Below are 20,379 nucleotides of genomic sequence, written 5' to 3'. Positions count from 1 at the left end.
TTAACTGAACATAATTTCGTTAACTATTACATCTGATACTTTTATAATATGCGGAGAGATACGTCATATTTATTTAAACGAAAATATCATTGTCAAGATACCGAAAATTGCAAAACAGCATATTGATTTATATTTGACAATCGCAAGCTTGGGGAAGGAGGGGAGGTTTAAAAGGCCGTTGGGAAACTATTGCATTTAAATTGGTTACCGTAGATATTCGTACATGTATGATAGGTGACACACATTAAAGTGGAGATTTGCTTACGTTTTATGTTGCTATTATGTTCCATACAGATAAGATAGAAGCATACATTGCCCATTATCGAGTCCCTTCCACAGAGTTATATATATATATATATATATATATATATATATATATATATAAATATATATATATATATATATATATATATATATATATATATATATAAAACTCTGTGGTCCCTCCCCAGCAAACACACTTTTGATAAGGTACTAATGATTTGGTACCGTTAGGAAAATTCGTAGTTATGTAAATCACACGTTCATCCCTCCTAAAATGCCTATGTTGTATTTAGGTAGTGTTTGGTTGCGTCAATATATTAAAAAGTTTCCTAAACGTACCTAAGACGTTATGTAATTCATGTTATATCTGCGGATAGACTACGTAGTGGATTTACGTTTTAATTGCGTAGTAATTACATAATGAAAAAAATACCATATATGCAAAATAGGATGCGTTTCCAGGTGGATGATATTATATGTCAGGACACATTTTAATAACCTCGTAATGAAGTGTTTTACCTGTTTTACCACGTGCTTCTTCTTCTTCTTCTTCTTTTGACCTGTAACGCTTTGTATCGCATCTTAGGTCCTCCTCCTCTCGTTCCTCCCTTCTTCTTATTCACACACCTTCCTTTTCAGCGTTATGTTATTTTCTAACCTGAAATAAAGCCACTTAATTGTATTCACTTATTCAGACATTTGTGCCCTTTTTTCCCAGAACTGCGCGAGGAACACTCTTGCCAACTTTACCATTCTTAATTCTTTCTGTTTCCTTTTTGTCTCCATACAGCCCCAACACCGTGCAGATCCGTCAGGTCAGGTCAGGTCAGGTGTCGCTCGGGAAGCTTGGCCTTTGTATCGGCGCTTCCCTGATGATCTTAATTCACAGTTCTTCAGTTGGTCGCGTCTAGAATTTTTCTTTGGTGTTCTCTCTTTCTCCACATTTCATATATCACTGGCTTGGTTTCTTCGATCAGCTCTTCTTTAAATAACAGTTCTCCAATTATGTCCTCTTCTTCCTCTGTATTGAGTCTTTCTGTTTGCAATATCTTCTTTCTTTCATTTGCATTAACAATAATGTTCTTTCAGCTGTGCTTATAGTGAGTATCCTGCATTTGCCCCTAGATTGTAGTCCATATGTCCAGTCCCTTATGTCTGCTCCCTTGACTAAATCAAGGCCTTTATTTTTTAGTACTTGTCCCCTACCATTATATTTTTTTAGTTTTCTGGTGCTACTTACACATGTATCCCTAGTTGTATAATCACACTCTGTACTGCCTGGGGGTTGGGATGGCATGCTCCTCCCTTCTCCTTTGTTGTTTTTACTTGCAACAATAAACTATCACTCAATCATTTACATAAGCTGGGCACTGCATCATTGGACCGCCCCGTTGTCCTCCTACTGCCTCTGTTGTAGTGCCGTTCATACCCAAGAATGTCAAAACGCCACAGCTGCGCTACTGCTGTTGTTGACTCGCTCATGTAAACAAGGCTGGCGGCGGCTTGCGGTGAGCTGAAATTTCAAGTTATTTCACCTTGATATTCTAAGCATTAACATATTTGCATATAAAGTTGATATTTCAATGAACTCAGTCGTCCAGTTGAATAGGGAAGTTATGGAGTTTGTTAATTTCGTGGGGTTATGTTGCCGTGAGTCATACCCAAACCTTTTGGTATTATCTCCTTAGAGGTCACTTAATAAAGTTGAACATTTTGAACCATTGTGCTTACCTACCAGTATCCTGTGACGCCTGATGTGTATATAAGGACCAGATCTTACCTGGATTTCTTACCTGGATGACCTTTCCCTATGATGGTCTCTATCTTCTATCTATAAATTTCACGCTGACTGCTCTTCTGAACTTGCTAACTGCATGTCTCCCCCCCTCCTGCGGCCTCGCCGCACACGACTTTCTACTCAAGCTCATCCCAATACTGTCCATATCCCTTATGCACGAGTTAACCAGCATTTTCGCTCTTTTATCCCTCACGCTGGTAAACTCTGGAACAATCTTCCTTCATCTGTATTTCCTCCTGCCTTTGACTTGAACTCTTTCAAGAGGAGGGTATCAGGACACCTCTCCTCCTGAAATTGACCTATCTTTTGGCCACTCCTCTGAACCCTTTTTACAGGAGCAGTGAGTAGCGGGCTTTTTGTTCATTATTGTCTCCTCTTTTTTGCCCTTGAACTGTTTCCTCTGCTGTAAAAAAAAAAAAAAAATAAAAAATAAAAAAAAAAACGCATTGGCGGTAGGGGCAACCAACAACTCAAACTTTTCTGGGTGTGCTTCACACACAGCCAAGGTCGGCTATCCATTAACGAAGTAGTTGCCCTGTAACCACATGGTCTGCTAAAACAAGGGCTGTCGCGGCTTGTGCTGCCATTTGCCCAAGTTATAGACTTGTTGCTATAGTTAAATGGAAGGCAAATAAGAGAAGCAAGCACCAGGTGGGAAATTGCTAAAGACAGATTCATTCGTTGCAATCTAATGTTCAGCTGGAGTCCTTCATATTTGTTCATCTTTATTGCCCATGTTAGTGTTAGTAGTACCAGGCAGAGTGTTTGATGTTACTTTCACTCTTTACCGAATTCTCATGATCACACAGTGAGAAATTATGGTGGTGGTGGAGTGTCAGAACACCTTGGTAGTAGCCAAAAAAGTACAAAACATTAGAAAATAACAGGATATTTTGTTGAAAATTTGGTCCAGATATGCCAACTTTGAACCAGTTGCAATTTTTTGCCGATTAGGTTGCACTTCATTCTGCAAGTATACATTGTGCAAACATTTTTTGCCACTTGTTACATGTGCAATGGAAGAGAGCTCTTTAGTACATATGGACCATATAACTTTACCTCACTGTTTTACCTTTCATTGCAGCAACAGCTGCACTTTGTTGGACTGGCTGCAGGAGGTGGAAAACATCAGGATGGGGCAAGATAGAGGATTATTTCAAAGTCTGTTCACCTCCTTTGAAGCTTTTTTATCTGAGGTAAGGCAATTTAAGTTGGTCATTAAATGCATAACAACAAGTTCAATTTTTAACTGAGGCTTATATGTAGAGAATGGCATGAGGCAAAATTGCTAATATATTCATACAGCTTACAGTGATACAGGTGTGAAGTGAAGTTTTTGTTGTCCAAAAGCATAGATCATGAGCTCTAATTGTTAAGAGTTAGGTAAGGTAAGATTAGGTTGGATCAGGTTGAGATTGGGTCAAAAGCTGGTTAGGTTTGGATGGCATTGGTTGAGTCATAATTAGCAGAGGTGGGCAAGTGCGGTACTTAGTGCGGTAGTGCGGTAGTACTGCATCACAAAAAAAGTACCGCACTACCGCAAAATTTCTGATAATGCCGCACTAAAAAATCCTGCAGTACTTTTTGCGGTACTTAGAAAACTATCAAAGACGACATTTGCTGCGGGGCATGCTCACAGTTTATTATTTTTTTTTTTACAGTGAATCAAACTTAATCAGCCAATTGGTATCAGTCATCAGAATCAGTGATTCAATCATTCTGACTTTTCAGTTATTGTTCAAAATTAAATACTAAATGAATAACTCAGAGTAAATCTGTTCGTCACTCAACCCAAGGCAGCACGCCATGACTGCCTCTGACGATGACTGTACAAGCAAGCACTAACATGATCACCGCTCATGTCCCGTACAAATTGTTCTTTGATGCATAACATAGTAGTACATAGTACTACTACAACATACTATATCTGTTTTTTAACTTCATTATAACTTCTCTATTTTATCATTCTCTCTCTCTCTCTCTCTCTCTCTCTCTCTCTCTCTCTCTCTCTCTCTCTCTCTCTCTCTCTCTCTCTCTCTCTGTCTTTTCATTTTCAATATAGCCAAGATCAATATTGTTTTATTATTATTATTATTATCTCCTCGATTCAAATTTCCACACGGTTGCTTCGCTGAGGCTTGAGATGCCAGTGCTTAGAGCTTTCCCACAGTCGACGTCTCGCTATTACCAGTTGTAGTTGATATGTTTTGTCATAATATGTTGGACAGTTTAAATAATGTTTCACTGTTTCCGTCATGACTTTCTTATAATAGTAATCTTTCATTTTCACTCAAACACCGGAGAATTCTTCCCCTTCCTCCCCTCCTCCTCTTCTTCACTCCCCCATATCCACCCTGCCTTTCCTCCCTGGCTACTGCAGCTGTCGCACCACCCTTCCTTCCTTCATTCCTTCATTCATTCATTCATTCCCACCTCCCACTTCCTCTGCTCTCACATGACGCTGATCTCTCCTCTTCCCCCTCCCTCCTCCCTCGGAAAGTTGCAGTATTGACCACACACACAAAAAAAGACGTCCCACACAGATATCTTTCCCTCCCCCTCCCTGGTCCTTTTCTCAGGTATTCACTCTAGCCCTGTGCCCCAGGGTAATGGGCTCTTACCCACAACAGGCTCAAGGGCTAGTGCAACAGAGATGAACACCAAGGCCACATGCAGCTATAGTGTATATGCCCCCAACTTTACTACTTACATGGATAGAGATTATAAATTATGAACTTCATACCTTGACCATAATGTTAAAGTTTTCATTTCATGAGAGATGAAGTACTCACAAGTCCTTGTATTTCATGTAGGTTTAGACTTTATAATGATTGCAGATACCTATATATAAGTTTTTTCCTCTTTAGTGTTAATAGTGCATTGTATGATCTGGACTGAATTTGCCAGGCACAAGCAGCTGGTCAGATTGAGAAGTATGTACTAGAGGTGGTGGAAGGAAAAAAGGAAGGAGAGGCTGTACTTCACTCCACCCTCTATGCAGCGCTTATCAGCCTTCTTCATACCCTCCAGGTGAGACTAGAGTGGACATGTTACTGTGCTTCTTTGATCATCCACATCTGCTGACCAATTTGTATATATTGGCATTAAAAAATCCAAGATGCTTACCATTCATGTACCTTCCAGGAGATTCTTGAAAGTTGTTATGCTGAGAAGAAGCAGAGTAGCAATTCAAATGTGGCCTGCTCCTTGGTCCCAGGGCAGTACAGGTACAGTGGAGACTGTCTCCCTGGTGTGGCCAAATCTAAGAGTCAAGCGGAGGAAAAAGAGGCATGCAAAGCTTCAGTGACACACCCTCAGCCCCTACATCAACCATCTCCACCTCTGCAGCCCACCACCAAGGAGACAGAGGCAGCCAATGTGCTTATGAATTTGTCAGGGAAAGCAGCTGATAGGGGAACCCAGCCAAGGTTGGAGTCTTGTTCCACCACTCTCCAATCCCATCACTCGGTCAGCAAGGTCCCAATCTACTCCTGTCCTTCTCTGGGCCCTGGAAGAAAGAAACTAGGTGGCAAGAGGGAACTAGGCACCTGTGATGAAGTGCCACAGATAAATGAGAAAGACCTGTTACCTCTAGCCACTCAGGTACTCTGTCAGTTCTGTTCCCGCCAATGTGAAGACCTGGTAGAACTTCATGAGCATGTACTGGCAGCTCATCATGCTGCTGAGGCTGATGCTGGTCTTTCTTTCTCCCAGAGGAAAGTTCAGGTTTCACATAAGGATGTGGAAAGGGATTGTGCAGCAGTTGCCATGGAAGAACGAGATCAGAGGCAGGAGCACGGTACCCCTGGTGCAGCCATGATAGTTTTGTTTCAGCAAGCGAACACCAGCCACAATATTACTGAAAAGAAGACAAAGAGGAAGGGCAAACTGAAAAGAGGAAATAGTGAATTAAGCAAAGAGAGCATCACTGCTGGCCTCTCATGTGAAGACAATTCTCAGCATGAAAACTCTTCAAAAGACTGGCAATCCACTGTAGAAGGTAATGATCCAGAGACATCCCAACCCCAGCTAGACCTCCCAGTTCCAGCCCTTTCTACTAACACCTTGTGTGACAAAGATCAGGATTGGTTAAGAGGTCAGGCAGGCCGCAGTGTGACCGAATTAACCCCTGTAACCAGTGGAGATGCATTGGCTCTGGCAGTAGAGTCTTCACAAATACGTCTTCTAGAGGCCAAGATCACTATCTTGGTGTGCCTTGAGTGCAGTTCTGGATTTACTGATCCTCAGGAGTATGGCAGTCATGTTTGTGATGCCGACCAGCCCTTAGTATGCAGGGGTCCTGATGGTTCCGTGACCTTAGCTGACCTGCCACCAGGGACACCAGCCCATCACTTGCAGGCCTCTGACATGAGGCTCTTCCCAGAATTTTTCATTCAGCAGTCTCTGGAAGGTGGAGGGCGGGGTCTACAAGTGGTACATCTCTCTGGCCGCACACTGCGCCTGCACACCAGCTGCCCACAGACCTACCTTGATAAACAGCTGATCTCCTTCAGGTTAGTGTTTGCTGGGAAAAATGTTGTGTTTATTTTATGAGGGGAATATTTCAGCTGTGAAATCTGTCTGTTTTGATTGTGTGACCCTAGAGAAGGAGCCACCTAATGCTTTTTTCTTTATAATATTTTATAAAACTTGAATATGTGGGAATGGCTTCACATCAGTATGGAATGTGCAATAATCTTTTTACCAACTTCATGGGTTATGTTCCCCAAAAAACAGACATACTGGTACCTCTCGTTTTGGGCTGTATAACTGAAACCATGCAAAAAAAATATGCAAATGGATGGACTATTGTATATACATGACTGATGAGTCAGAACTGCAGGCATTAGTAATGATTTGACAGTCCTCTTTATTATAAAAGTGAATGGCATGCATTTTCTTTGTTAGTAGCACTTTGGTGGATGAGGGGTGATAAGCAAGGTGGCAGGAGAGGGAGGAGGGTGGTTGTTGGGAATCAGCTTGCCCCAAGAGTGCATTTGGTTTAAAATTAACTATGGGAAAAGTTTGTCAAAACAAATTTTGGCGTTTGTTGAGTGAAAGATAGTAAAATGTAATGTTCATTAAAGTAAATTTCAATATTGCATGATGTTCGTATTTGTATTAGAATTGTATAAAGATAATTTATGCTTCATGTCATCAATAACTTTTTCCATATTGAAAAGGCTCAAAACTGGGGCACTTTTCTTTAGTTAGTCCAAATAAAATGAGTTTTACTGTAGCCTATACTTCTGCAGACTTTGGTCAGATAGTAAGTGCTGCAATCAGCCTAACTGAAAAAGTGTAAAAGATTATTGATTTTTTCCATAGCATCTATTCTACAGTAATTGTATGTATGACTATGAAATAATCCTTTCTCTCACACCACCTTTTAGATGTCCTACATGTGAAAACGACAGTGACAGCCTCACCCACTTCCTAGACCACCTAACAGCTGGTCCCTGCATGTTCCGCTGCCCTGACTGTCAGCTGGTGTATATTTCACTTGACAAACTCAAAAAACATCGTTCCTCCCTACACCCATCACTTGAGGTGAGGGCATTAAGCATTATTATTATTATTATTATTATTATTATTATTATTATTATTATTATTATTATTATTATTATTATTATTATCACTATTATATTATTATTATTATTATTATTATTACTACTACAGGTTGAGAATCCCTTATCCAAAATTCCTGGGACTGAGAGTGTTGCGGATTTTGGATTTTTTCGGATCTTGGAATATTTTATCTATATGCAAGCTCTTTTGATATTTTCAACAATATATTTGTACCACAGAGCACACAACATGGGGTAATCACAATGAGTAATGAGTGAAGGTGTTACTGTGACGACTGCGGACAATGAACTAACGCATACCAGCACACTAGGGGCGAGATTCTCGAAGGTTATGTTGTTGTAACCCTATGTGGTCTTAACTCAAGTAGTCCTTACGATCACGTAGGGAGGCTAATTCTCAAAGGAGATCACAGCCCTGCAGGCCCCAGCTGATACACCCAGCACAAGTTTCTGCGCTTACTCACAGGCTCCAACCACGTTACACTATAGTCCACAGGGCTGGGATTGGTGGAAGACTTGGGGAGCTGCAACGTGACGTCATTAGAGTCACCAGTGAATCACAGTCGCTTCTTGAGGTGAGCCAGCCAGTCACGAGCCACACCCCGCCACGGCGATGAGTCACCTGCTCCCTCTCGCCACTGACTGCCTCGATGAGACAGTTGCTACGTACTCATTAAATAACATGCACACATGACTGACTAACATTTTTTTCATTTGTCACCGTTCTCTCACACTTTATTTAGGCTTCTGGGTGCACATTCACTTAGCCACGGGAAGCAGTGACAGCAGTCTGGTGAGCTGTGTGTCACCAGAGTATTGTTGCACCATAGGGTGTGTTTTGTATATTGTTGTTTGAGGGTAAAGGTGCAGTTTTGGGGGCGAAGGGATTCAGGCGTAAGAGGTAACATGGGTGGTACCGCGGCGGGCAAGGGACGCCACACAGCCCTCCCAATTGTTCATTCTCCTTTATAGTGTGTTAAAAAAAAGGGGAAATAGAGGATAAAACACCCCAAGGAGGAATATTTACAAAGTCTTTGGTAAATAGTTTAGCTCTGCCACTTCAAAATATCATGTTTCACTTCCAAACTGTGGGTAAAGGGCAAAAATAAATGCTCTTCAACCATAATATGAAGGTGTACATTTTAAGTAACTAACCTAAGCAGACATAACATAACCAACCTAACTACTGAAGCCACCGACCAAACTGTCCAGTGCACTGACAGTGCTGGCAGCAGGGCCCGAGAGAGGGGGGGGAGCTGGTATCTCAGCACCAGGGCCCGACCTCATAGGGGGCCCGGCTGCCCGGGCATGATGTGTGTAAATTAAGATGCTTAGGGGCCCTTTGTCCATGCAAAGGGTTGTCCACTTTTACTCTATTCTTTATCTTACAACTGTCCAGGATCGTACGTGCCCCAACTGCCATCATGTGTTTGAGAAACGACACCAGCGTAACAAACACCTGAAGACCAAATGCTCCCAACGTCATGAGTGTGTTGTGTGCAATCGACTGCTCAAGAATGAGTACAACCTCAGAGTCCACATGCAGTCCCATGAGGTAATAAATGTTTTTTTTTATATTCATTGCTTTGCTCAATGAGGTGCACATTGTTACTTGAGGTGTATGGAGCAGGTAATCTCATACTGTTTTGAGTGTCATGTGCATATTTTATTCATACCTTGTATTTAGTGCCTCCTAGATTTTATCACATGTCCTCTACCCTGTGCTCCATTTGCCATTAAAGTCCCATTTTTCTTGCTAACATAAACAAAAAAATTACGATATATAACAGCATACATCAGTGCACGGTGCCCCACATCACTCCCATCCACACACACCTGACACATCATCACACAACCACCACGCTATGACACCGTTTCACCAAGCCAAACCATACTCGGATACTCCACATTACTCCCACCCATATCAGTCACACCACAAATCACACTTAAATTAAGGCCATCTTGCATTGTAACTATACGTTGCCACTATAGTAAAGCGTTTCGCACACCACTTCGTACATATGAAAAACTAGTGTTTTCTATTTCATCGACGTTTTCCATTAAGAATAAGTCAGGGCTATTTAACAATCTTATACTTGCCAATGCCACGCAGTTTGCGATAATAATGTTACTGAAATCGACACAGTATTCCGAAATTAATATATCAGTAAAGAAAGTAGCCACAAAGAGACCAGCCTGCCAAAAAGCAGCAACACCAATCTCCAGTTCACAGCTGTTGAGTGGTGCGTGCCCGACCACACCTCGCGTCTCTCTCCCTGTCCATTACGCGTACGGTACAAGTCAGTGGGCGGCCAGGCCCCTTACCCTAACGACCCGTGGGGAGTGCGTACCCCCTGACAGAGACCCTTGGTGTACCCCCTGGGATACATGTATGTACCCCCTGGGATACGTGTATGTACCCCAGGTTGAAAACCCCTGCCATAGAGGGTGGCATGATACCACTGCACAGATGCCATAAGCTACAATATGAGTGCTTACCAATACATATTGAACTGACTTTCAGAAAGGCTCCATACACCCTATTATAATTATGTTGCACGCATGTACAACATTTAAAAAAAATCCAGTAATCATGGGGTTAACATTCGTGGTTTTAACTTGAGTGCCGTCTTGCTTGGCTCATGGTGTCCCCCAGAGCTCATCTTTGATCCTGTATTAGAGAGAATCTAAAGTCCCGGTTGATGGGTGTTCTTCAGGACAGCATGTGGGTAGTCTTAGGCCACTCAACTATGACTGGAAATTGTCAGCTTGTAGCAGCGGGCAGGATGTGAACCTGTCCTCCTGGATGGTGTGCCCACATGTTGACCATTCACCCTCAGCCTCCCCAAGAGGGGTGGGTGTATGAATACACCTCTCCAAATGAAACCTGTGTTTTGAAGTCTTCAACTGAAAACTGTTTGTGGGAGCAGTGCCATTGCAGACCTTTTTGTTTCCTCTTTTTTTTTCTCTCTCACCCTTGAGCTGCCTCTTTTTCTGAAAAAAAAAAAAAAAAAAAAAAGCCAAATGGGAGGATGGTTGCCATATATTAGGGTAGCAATTGATTGATGTTGCCAAATGCAAATTTGTCAGATCCAGACACGCCACATGAGACTTTTACCTGTCCAGCTCTAGGATGGTTGCTAATGTGGTAAAATTTAATCTATAAAAATCTTCCCACATTTTTATATTGTGAATGTAAGTGCTTATAATACTTAAACATGTATGTGCACTGCATGCTTTATTGGTTAGGAATAAATATTTATCAGGATTTTTTTATGGATTTCAATTTTTTTATTAGGTTATCTCAGAGGTTTTACAGTATTATCTAATCACTTAAATGCTGTTTTCCATATTTTTTCAGCTCACCACTAAACAATCATCTCATCTCACATTTTTTATTAAAAATTTCAAAGTCTGTGGATAACCTGAAAAATCCTGTTATAATTACATTCTTTTAGCATCATCAGGACGTGCTTTTTTTTCCCATTGCCACTGTAAGACCTAATGTGCACCTACTTTTCAGGAGGAGCGGAAGCATGTGTGTAAAGAGTGTGGAGCTGCCTTTCATCGCCAGGCCATTCTGACCCGGCACAAAATGCGTCATTCTGGCACAAAACCTCATGCCTGCCCTCAGTGTGATGCCCGTTTTTACACTCGCCAGCATCTGCACACCCACCTGGACCGTCATAATGGGCTGCGTCGTTTTCCATGCAACTCCTGCAACAAAGCCTATTACTCTAAGCATGACCGTGATACCCACCACTCAAAGGTTCATTGTAAGACTCATGCTGCCATAAAGACTCACTCTGGGGCATTTGTTAGGCCAGAGCATGTCACTGAGTAAGTGGTGGAAATCTATCTTGCCATGAATGGACAGTTAGTTCACCTCTAGTATTTCTCATCATGTTTTCTAATAATCCTCTTGAACTCATTGATGTGGGAGCCATTATATAATTCATAAAGTCTGATGACCAGAAGAGGAGAGAAGGTCCTCATGACATGAAATATGAGAATTCGTTTTTGGGGAGGAATTAGACGTGAAATGTCACAGGAGACTGGTGAAGTGGCATTGCCATCTTGTCTAATGATGTAGGCTCCAGGGCCACACATTAACTTCTTGCATCTGCAGTTACTCCTCCTAACCCATCTCAAGTGGATATTCAGTGATATGTCCTTTCCTACCTTACTTCTTTTGTATTTTTGCAGTAGGTACTGAGCGAAGCTCTTAAATGGCCTGCCTTTTAACTCAAGCCAGTTTATAAATCCCTTAATTTGCAGCCAAAGATATTTTAAGGCAGTGTGTTCCATTGCTTCCTCTCTCTGTTCAAAATGCTGAACCTGCATTCTCTCTCTCTCTCTCTCTCTCTCTCTCTCTCTCTCTCTCTGAGACTGACTGACTGACTGACTGTGTTCTTTTCATTTGAGCTTCCAATGGGTAATATTTTCAAATATATAATTTTTTCCATCACCGGTCATACATTTGTTTAAGGCATAATTGAGGACTTTACAAACTCCATGTAAGTAGAGGGTAACACTGAGCCGTCTGATTCCTTGGCCTAAAGAAAATGGAAATGCAATACCATCCATTTGCTTCTCTAAAAGGGCTATGAGAAAAGTTCTATGATATTTCATTCAAATCACATAATTTCATATGAAAATATAGCATAGAAAAAAAGCAATCCTCACCTTGCTCTGATTCATAAAAACAAAGCTATTCTTCTGTATACATGACAGTCCCAATTTGTGCTCACTGTCTGTTTATGAATATGGTGCAAAGGCAAGGGAAATCAGGGTTCCTGTGATAAGTGACCATTCTGCTGATTTAATTAAGTACACATACATTGTGTCAGCTTCACCTTTGGCAAAAATATATTTAGAATAAATATTGGTACTTGGTAACCCAGAAACAATCCTATATGTGACAGGCCATTGCCAAATGTCAGGTTGCTAGTAGAGGGTGGAACAGACAGGTATGGTCCTGACAGTTGTTCGAGAGTCCCTCCATATACATGATTTCAGGCACGTTTCAGCATGAAAATAAATAAATAAATAAAATTATTAGAATTAAAAAATATACATATTTTATTAAGCTTATATGAATATATAAATTAAATTTAATGAATGAAAATATCAAACAGTAATAAAAACTGGATCATAAACTAAAGCAGTTGTTCACCTGATACATTTAGACAGACATGTCACTTGGCAATGATAAAGTGTTTGCCATTTTCTTTGTCAGCTTTATGGTTGGGGAAAAATATACCACTCAAGCTTCATGTCGGGTCAAGAAGAATCTTGAGATGCAACAATACAGTAGAACCTCGTTTATCCAACACAAACGAGGGTAAGCTTGTGCATTATATATATATATATATATATATATATATATATATATATATATATATATATATATATATATATATATATATATATATATATATTTAGGCTACCTGGAATGGAACCAGTGTTTCTGGAGAAAAATTGCATCATACAATATGATTTCATTGTTTTATTAAACTTATACAGGTAACTCTCGATTTATGTGAGTTTGGTTTACGTGTTTTTGAAATAACGCATGTCCAAAATCCAAATAAATGTTTAATTTACACGTTTTTTTCACTTATATGCGATATTTTATGGAGTGGCCACCAGATGTCTCATGCAACTGGACTCACACAGCGCCACGGCCACACAGCTGAGCTCAGTTCTTCCCGCGCGCCACTTGAACAACAATACAGTACCCACGCTGCCACGCTACTCAACAACAACAGTGCTACCACGAGGGTAAGGGCAGCCAGAGGAGGAACCACGAGAGGGAGAGGAGTCAGAGTGATACAGTAGGCAATAAAGGTACAAACCTAACTCTTGTTTGATTTACATTGTTTTTGATTTACGCGACCTCTTCAAGGACACAATACTCGCGTAAATCGAGAGTTACCTGTATATGTATTCATGTGTTCTTACCTTACTGTAGTTTTAAAGGATTGAGCAGGTTCGAATTGTCCCAATTTTTAAACCAATTTATTATACAAATCTTTAATCTGTGGATGTTGTTGACACACACACACAACTTCATCTGGTAATGCATTCCACTGATCAACAGCTCTATTTGAAAAACTGAAATTTCTAACATCTTTATTACCTCTTTTCTTGAATATCTTTCTACTGTCTCCTCTTGAAGTTATTTTCCCATGTGATATATATTCCTTTACATCTCTCTTATATAACCTTATTGTCTCCTTTCCTTATCTCCTCCAGAGTTGGCAGGTTCAGCTTCTCCAGTCTTTCCTCATAAGTTAAATCTCTTAGGCTGGCTACCCATTGCATAGCAGCCCTTTGTACTCTCAATCTTCTTAATATATGTTTTTTCAAATGGGGATTCCAAACTGCTGTGTGTGTGTGTGTGTGTGTGTTGACCTGATGAGATAGGAATGGAGAAATTTAATATTTTCATGCATGAGCAAATACACATGTGATGGAGGCATGTAATAAATAAATTACTAAATTATACATACAAAAACATATCAGAAAACATCTGACTCTGCTGTAACGATCTGGAAGGTGAAGGGACAGACTTTTCTGGCCGCCACCTCGTATATGCTGCTGGAGTTAACTTTCATCTCTGTACCCTTGCTCATTTTGTTCCAGAGGTGCAATGTGAAGGTCTCCTTGAATATCTAGAAGGAAGGAGAAATGTGTCATGAGAACAACAAAAGTATTAGGGCCAAGTTATTCCATGCAGAGGTTTATTGTGAATGTTACCTTTTCTTTTATACCTATGTTTTTTATCATTCGTTTACAACAGAAGTTCAGAGATGTATTATCCTATTATGCTAAGGTTGTCTATTATCATTCTGTATGCACATCTTCAAAGAAGAGTTAAAAAATGATCAGCTCATTAGCATTGATTTTAGTGGCTTAATAAAGGATTATTCAGCTGGGTTGCTCTACATGGATTGTTAACATGCCATCACACATTTTCCTAGACTATGTCACTGATATGACTCATCAACATTTGACTAAAACTTCAGCAGTCATGCAGGCACTCAAGAGACAGGGCGTAGATGAACCATGCATAAAGGTGTTGGAAAATATATACAGAGACACAGCATACCAACCATTAAACTCCACAAGGAAAGCAAGAAACTGCCAACTAAGAAAGATGTTAGGCATGGTGACACAAAAATACCAGAACTATGAAAAGGTTGCTTTCAAGAATCATTAGAAAAATTAGAGTGGGATACTATAGGAATGAAGACACACACTGAATACTTTAACAACTCAAGATTTACAGATGACAGTCTTACTCATTAATTCTAATGGAAACATATAGAGAATGACTGAAGAACTCCACAGTCTATGAGAGGTGGTCTGGCGATAAATACGAAGAAAACGAGAGAAACATTCAACAATTAGTTGGCAAGACAACAAATAATGACTGAGAACAAAACACAGGAGTAGAGGAATACATATCAAGGACAAACAATTACTGCAAACCCAATCCACAAAAAAGAAATAAAAAACAATAGGAATGGGACAGAGCAGTTTTGGTAATCATAGTAATATTAAGACTAGCAATTTGCCACTCTCCCTGAAGAGAAGGGTACACAATCAATGCATTCTGCCATTCCTAACATACGGTTCAGAAGTCTGGTGTCTCATACAAAATTCAGAAAGCTGAGAAGCATTTAAAGAAAAATGAAGAGAATGCTGGGTATGGCATGAAGCTAGAAAGCAAGCTTCATGGATTAAAGAACAAACAAATATTGAAAATAATCTAATAATGATTAAGAATAACATATCGACTTTGGAAGATCATTTTATGCATGGAACTAATGACAGGTGGATGACCAAAGTAACAGAGTGGCAACACAGTAATTGTGGAAGTCAGTGGAGACAAGACCATGTGTAGAGATGAAATTAGAGCACTTGCTGGAGCAGAAAAGGGTACGCTAGCATCAGACAGAGCAGAGAAGAAGATTGGGAAAGATTTTTGTCCTGCAGTGGACTAGCAATGACTGAAAATGATGATTATGTCCTGAGGTAACAACTGTTCATGGAGTTACAATCAGCTGATGGGACAGGGAAATGTCTCAGTCAACGTTCCTGGCAAACCACACCAAATAAAAAGCTTCCCATGGCCTGACCTCGTCAAAGTCCTTGCCTCCTCCTGGTTTAAAGAATGTTCTATAAGAGTCGTAAGGAATTGGATAGAAGGTGCGCCTTGGGTAGAGTGTGAATTGCCCTGGGCAGTTCGTTGGGGCCTTTTCTGATAATTCCTTTAGGTTCTTCTTACAGATCTTCTTAACCACCCTGCTAATGGCAAGTGGTCCAATGCTTCCCCACAGCTTGGGCTGCAAGAAGAAGGATATGTAAGAGGTAGGGTACAGTGGTGACTTGTTACTAAGGTACCATGTGAAACAGTTTACATTGATGGATACTGCACCTCTCCCTCACTCTGATTCGACTGAATACATCCTGCTTCAGTCTGTGTGAATGCAATGTCAGCATGAAGACAATAAATTCTGCAATTCTTTGAGATTAACCACTACAGGTATTACAGTGAGCAGCAACAGGTGTTCTGAAGAGAACCAGAACTTTTGATGAAGGACCTGTTTTTGTCAGTCTTGTGACATTATAGATAAGGAAATATAGCAATAGAGTATATGACACAGAATATGGAGGACATCGGTGCACCTCAGGTAACTAGGGAAGCTAGGCAGTACTGTAATGAAAGTTCGGTTGAGGCAAGGGAGGCAGAGTTTTGGGATGGCAGTGAGCAAGTTTGAATTGTCTGTAGTGTGTGGGTATGAGAGGAAAATAGAGGACTAGGATTGCATAATATATATGATGAATTAAATGAAGAGAGGAGTGGAACTGAGGAGTGAGGTGAAGGGCCTGAAGAAGTTGCAGTATTTTAGAGTTTTCTTCTTGATATGAGTCAAAATGGATTTTGTTGCCAAGAGCTTTTTTGAGATTCAGTTCTTTCTAAATCTAAACAGTTGAAGTTGGAGGATGGTGAAAACAATGATATTCCCGAGTCGTTGCTGGACATTCAGCACATTTTTGGGAACTTGGCTCAGAATTCATGATGAAGCCACGAGTTTTATGTGGATATGGGGACATATATATACTCTCCCCCCCCCAAAAATAATTATGGCAGGAAATATACTATCAGTTCTAAATATTTTCTTCTTGGGAGAGTATGTCCCCATACCCACACACAACTCGTGGCTTCATCGCTTGTGCTGCTACAGAACTCTGAGCCAAGTTCCCAGTGTGCTGAAAGTCCAAAACGACTCAGGAATACCATTGTTTTCACCCTCCTTCAACTAAGACTGTTTTGAAAGAACTGAATCTCAAAAATCTCATACTACAAAATCCATTTTGACTCGTATCTTTTCAGGTATTTGACGTTACACTTTGATCTTCTATAAACCGGTCAGTCATTAAACTCAAATTTAAAATCAAAAACTCTTATACTTTGAAATTTTCCTGCATGTCTTCCATCAAGTCCAGGAGCATTGGGTGTTGAGCGTGGAAGCTGTAGAAGGCACTGCCGATCAGGCCGGGATTCTCGAAGCCCAGGGCGTTGATAGGCAGCGTGAGGGGCCGAATACTGAGCACGTCTGTGTCGCTGTACGCGCCGCCCCACCGCCACAGCACCAGCACCCGCAGCATATCGCTCAGCAGCTCCACGGGCCAGGCTGCGACGACAACCACGGCACACAACCGTTACCACCAGTTCGGGAATGCACGAGAATACAATAAGAGTTCAAGGTCACATAACACAAACATAGCAGCGCCTGAGAGTGAGATAGCCCGTTCATTGCACGCGGTGAGGGAGGCAATTAACGATCCTCTCAGGCGCAGAGTACTCTGGCAGGCCGACGGGGCCCGGGGGGGGGGGGGGTCTCTTTTAATTAACCGCTGTATCTCAAAAAATATTCATCACAGCTAGAGAAAACAAAGACACCACTGGAAACAGGAGGCCCAGACTCGGTTATGTATGCCTCTCCTGCGAACACACAGCCACGTTCAGGGTGTTGCCTGTGAACACTAACGTCTGCGTGCGCGACAGCCAGCCATATATTGAGGCAATTTAAAACTTTGAATCGATTTCAGCAACTACATACGTATCTCCTTATATACTTGGTTCCACTCATCCAGTACAATATTCCTGAACATCCTGCGTGTCCTAACCTCTTGTTTCACCATAGGCGTGTCATCTACATCGCCCTATTAATCTCTTTAACCCACTTAAAAACTTCATTTAAATCATCTTGCATATCCCACGTTGTTCAGGTGATCTCATTAATCTGTAGCTACGTGTTCAAAGTTACGAAGTGCTGCTTTAATAGGCGTACCTAACAATCACCAAATGGGGGGTACAAACTTGGCGGAGGGACTTTTTTGGCAGCCATAGCCGGTAACGGGCTAAAGAGTAGCCTATCGAGATGCTTTGTTTTTATTTATTAATGATCCACGAGACATCCTAGAGTTAAATCAAAGTATGTGCTTATATTTGTATTCATTCAAACACACACTGATAATATTTCTGTGGTGTCTGATTCACTTGTTTGAGTGAAATTCTATTGTGAAAAAGTCACATATTCGTGTCACTAGTAAAAATGAAACTAGTAATGAAAGTTTTGCCACCATGAAATATACACAAATAGATAAATATGAAAGCTCACGAAGTCACAATAAGTGACATCACCTGCTTTGCGCAGTAAAATGATGCTATTTATGGTATCTGATACCCCCAAAATGGCGTAGGCTGGCTGAGTCCTGCGGGCTACAGCCTCAACATTCCCAGATTGTCATACTCAGCCGATTATCCCGACTTCCTACCCCTAAACTGTCTTCTGGGCTCCAATAACGAAACTAATTTATAGTTATCGTTATAAGAGTTAGATTCTGATGTTTCTTGGCAATAGTTAGGTGTCAGAAACCGGTAAATACTGTGCTCTGAGTACGATGACCTGGCAACGGTGGCTATACGTATTTTCATATTATTGTTATCTTGTTTATTCAATGTTCTGTTCAAGAAAAAGAATACCCATAATTTTAGTTAGTTTTTGGTTATAAGGATACTTTACGAAATACAATTATAACATTACCCTCTACTAGTTAGGAAACGTACTGAATCCTGGATCGGCTACGGAACGTCAGGTGCGCTTGTTCCTCTTGTTCCTCCGGCACTTCCTTCCACCCTCACTTGCTCCCGCGACCCCTCCCTCCTTCTCTCTCCACAACCCCTCTCTTCCTCTCTCTCCACAACCCCACCACCATCACTCACTGTCCTCTCGAGTCCACTTGCGGGAGGTGAAGAGCGGCACGAGGGGACTGTCTCTGAACAAGTCTTCAAGGTCGACATCCACCACGTGAAGGTTCGGGTACTGGCGCAGGAGAACACGAGGCAGCTCCGCCTCCGCCATGCCACCCGCGGTGAGCAGGAACCACACCTGCCGGTCCGGGTGTTGCTTTGCCCAGCTGCCGGAGTCACGAGTCATGTTAAAGGCAAGTACATACGATTCAGGGAGCATAAATATGAAGAAAATATGGAAAAAGTTTTTGGCAACAGGAGAGAGATGCATGCTCGGAGCGGCCAGACGCAATTAAGATATTACAGCGATAGCGGGCATTTAAACCACTGATGCCCGGGTCTTTTATATGCTACTTGATGAATGTTGCCATATGAGGATCATATTATTTCCAAATAATCCCATTATTTTTCTTTATTTATCGAATAACTTGTTTTTTTCTCCGGTACGACATTTGTTTGAACACAGGGTAGAATTATATCGTAAAGAATTTTCCAGAAATTATTTTTATAGGTACAAATTGTTTATGTTAATCATATCTACAAGGTGTGTGATTTTCAAAGAACAGATCCAAAAACTACCGGAGTTATTCAAAGGAGAAGTTTTTAATAAAAATCAATATATTGCATAAATCACCAAAGCTATATATTCAGTATTATCAATGATAAGTGTTATTATTATGTTCCATAGGTCTCCACATATTCAGAATGATTGCAACTCTCTAAAGGCTGCTTTTCACCTGGCAATTCCTAGTCGGCAATACAGCCGCGACGTGCTGCCGGCAGCACTTTTGGTCTGGGTCTGGGTCTGGGAACCCTTCTCGCGGCAAGTTCTCTGCAGCTGGCGTGTTCGTCATGTATTGCCGACTGGCGGCTGAGTAAACAGCATGTCGGCACCAATAAAACAAGAAATGACAGATGCAGATAACAAGATTTGGAGCCGGGAGGCTGAGGTGGCATTGCTAGAGGAAGTGAGACAGCATCGACATTTGTGGGACCCACAAGATAAGCTCTACAAGAGGCAGAGTCTGCGCAAAACAACTTTTGAGAGAGTGGCAGCAACATTGCGGGAAATGTTTATCTCCTTGCGAGATATCGAAGGAGGTAAGGAACGATTATTTTCGTGTATTATATAATCACACTATGTAATGCCTGGGGGTTGGGATGGCATGTTCCTTCCTTCTCCTTTGTTGTTAAATGCAACAATAAACAATCAGTCAATCAATCAATACTACTCATGATAAAACTCGTATTTCTATAATATTAGGCTAATGAACCAAACTCATTGTGGTTTTAGGATATGGTAGTGGCCTTTTGGGGTGTCTGGGATGAATTAATGCCCTTGCATTTACTAGCAGTTTACGTCTTGATGCTCCCGGCGGCTCCTCCCACTGCTGGTCTAG

General features: G+C 41.1%; 2 protein-coding genes across 2 annotated transcripts; one reads left to right on the top strand and one right to left on the bottom strand.

Moving 5' to 3' along the window:
* Nucleotides 1-1,709: 1,709 nt before the first annotated feature.
* On the top strand, nt 1,710-13,512 carry LOC126981098 (zinc finger and BTB domain-containing protein 17-like). The gene is made up of 8 exons (XM_050831794.1): nt 1,710-1,772; nt 3,178-3,258; nt 4,970-5,092; nt 5,207-6,576; nt 7,456-7,612; nt 9,050-9,205; nt 11,174-12,994; nt 13,330-13,512. Exons 2-7 carry the CDS (start codon nt 3,196-3,198, stop codon nt 11,492-11,494), a joined length of 2,190 nt encoding a protein of 729 aa, XP_050687751.1. The 5' UTR covers nt 1,710-1,772; nt 3,178-3,195; the 3' UTR covers nt 11,495-12,994; nt 13,330-13,512.
* On the bottom strand, nt 13,147-19,376 carry LOC126981099 (lactosylceramide 4-alpha-galactosyltransferase-like). Its single transcript, XM_050831795.1, has 4 exons — nt 18,953-19,376; nt 17,134-17,357; nt 15,798-16,004; nt 13,147-14,327 (listed from the first exon to the last, which is right to left on the bottom strand). Exons 1-4 carry the CDS (start codon nt 19,248-19,250, stop codon nt 14,175-14,177), a joined length of 882 nt encoding a protein of 293 aa, XP_050687752.1. The 5' UTR covers nt 19,251-19,376; the 3' UTR covers nt 13,147-14,174.
* Nucleotides 19,377-20,379: the final 1,003 nt, after the last annotated feature.

Source organism: Eriocheir sinensis, chromosome 46 (assembly GCF_024679095.1).
Source record: "Eriocheir sinensis breed Jianghai 21 chromosome 46, ASM2467909v1, whole genome shotgun sequence".
NCBI classification, from domain to species: domain Eukaryota; kingdom Metazoa; phylum Arthropoda; class Malacostraca; order Decapoda; family Varunidae; genus Eriocheir; species Eriocheir sinensis.
The sequence above is the reverse complement of the archived record's forward strand: the minus strand, read 5'-3'. Positions and strand labels throughout refer to the sequence as shown.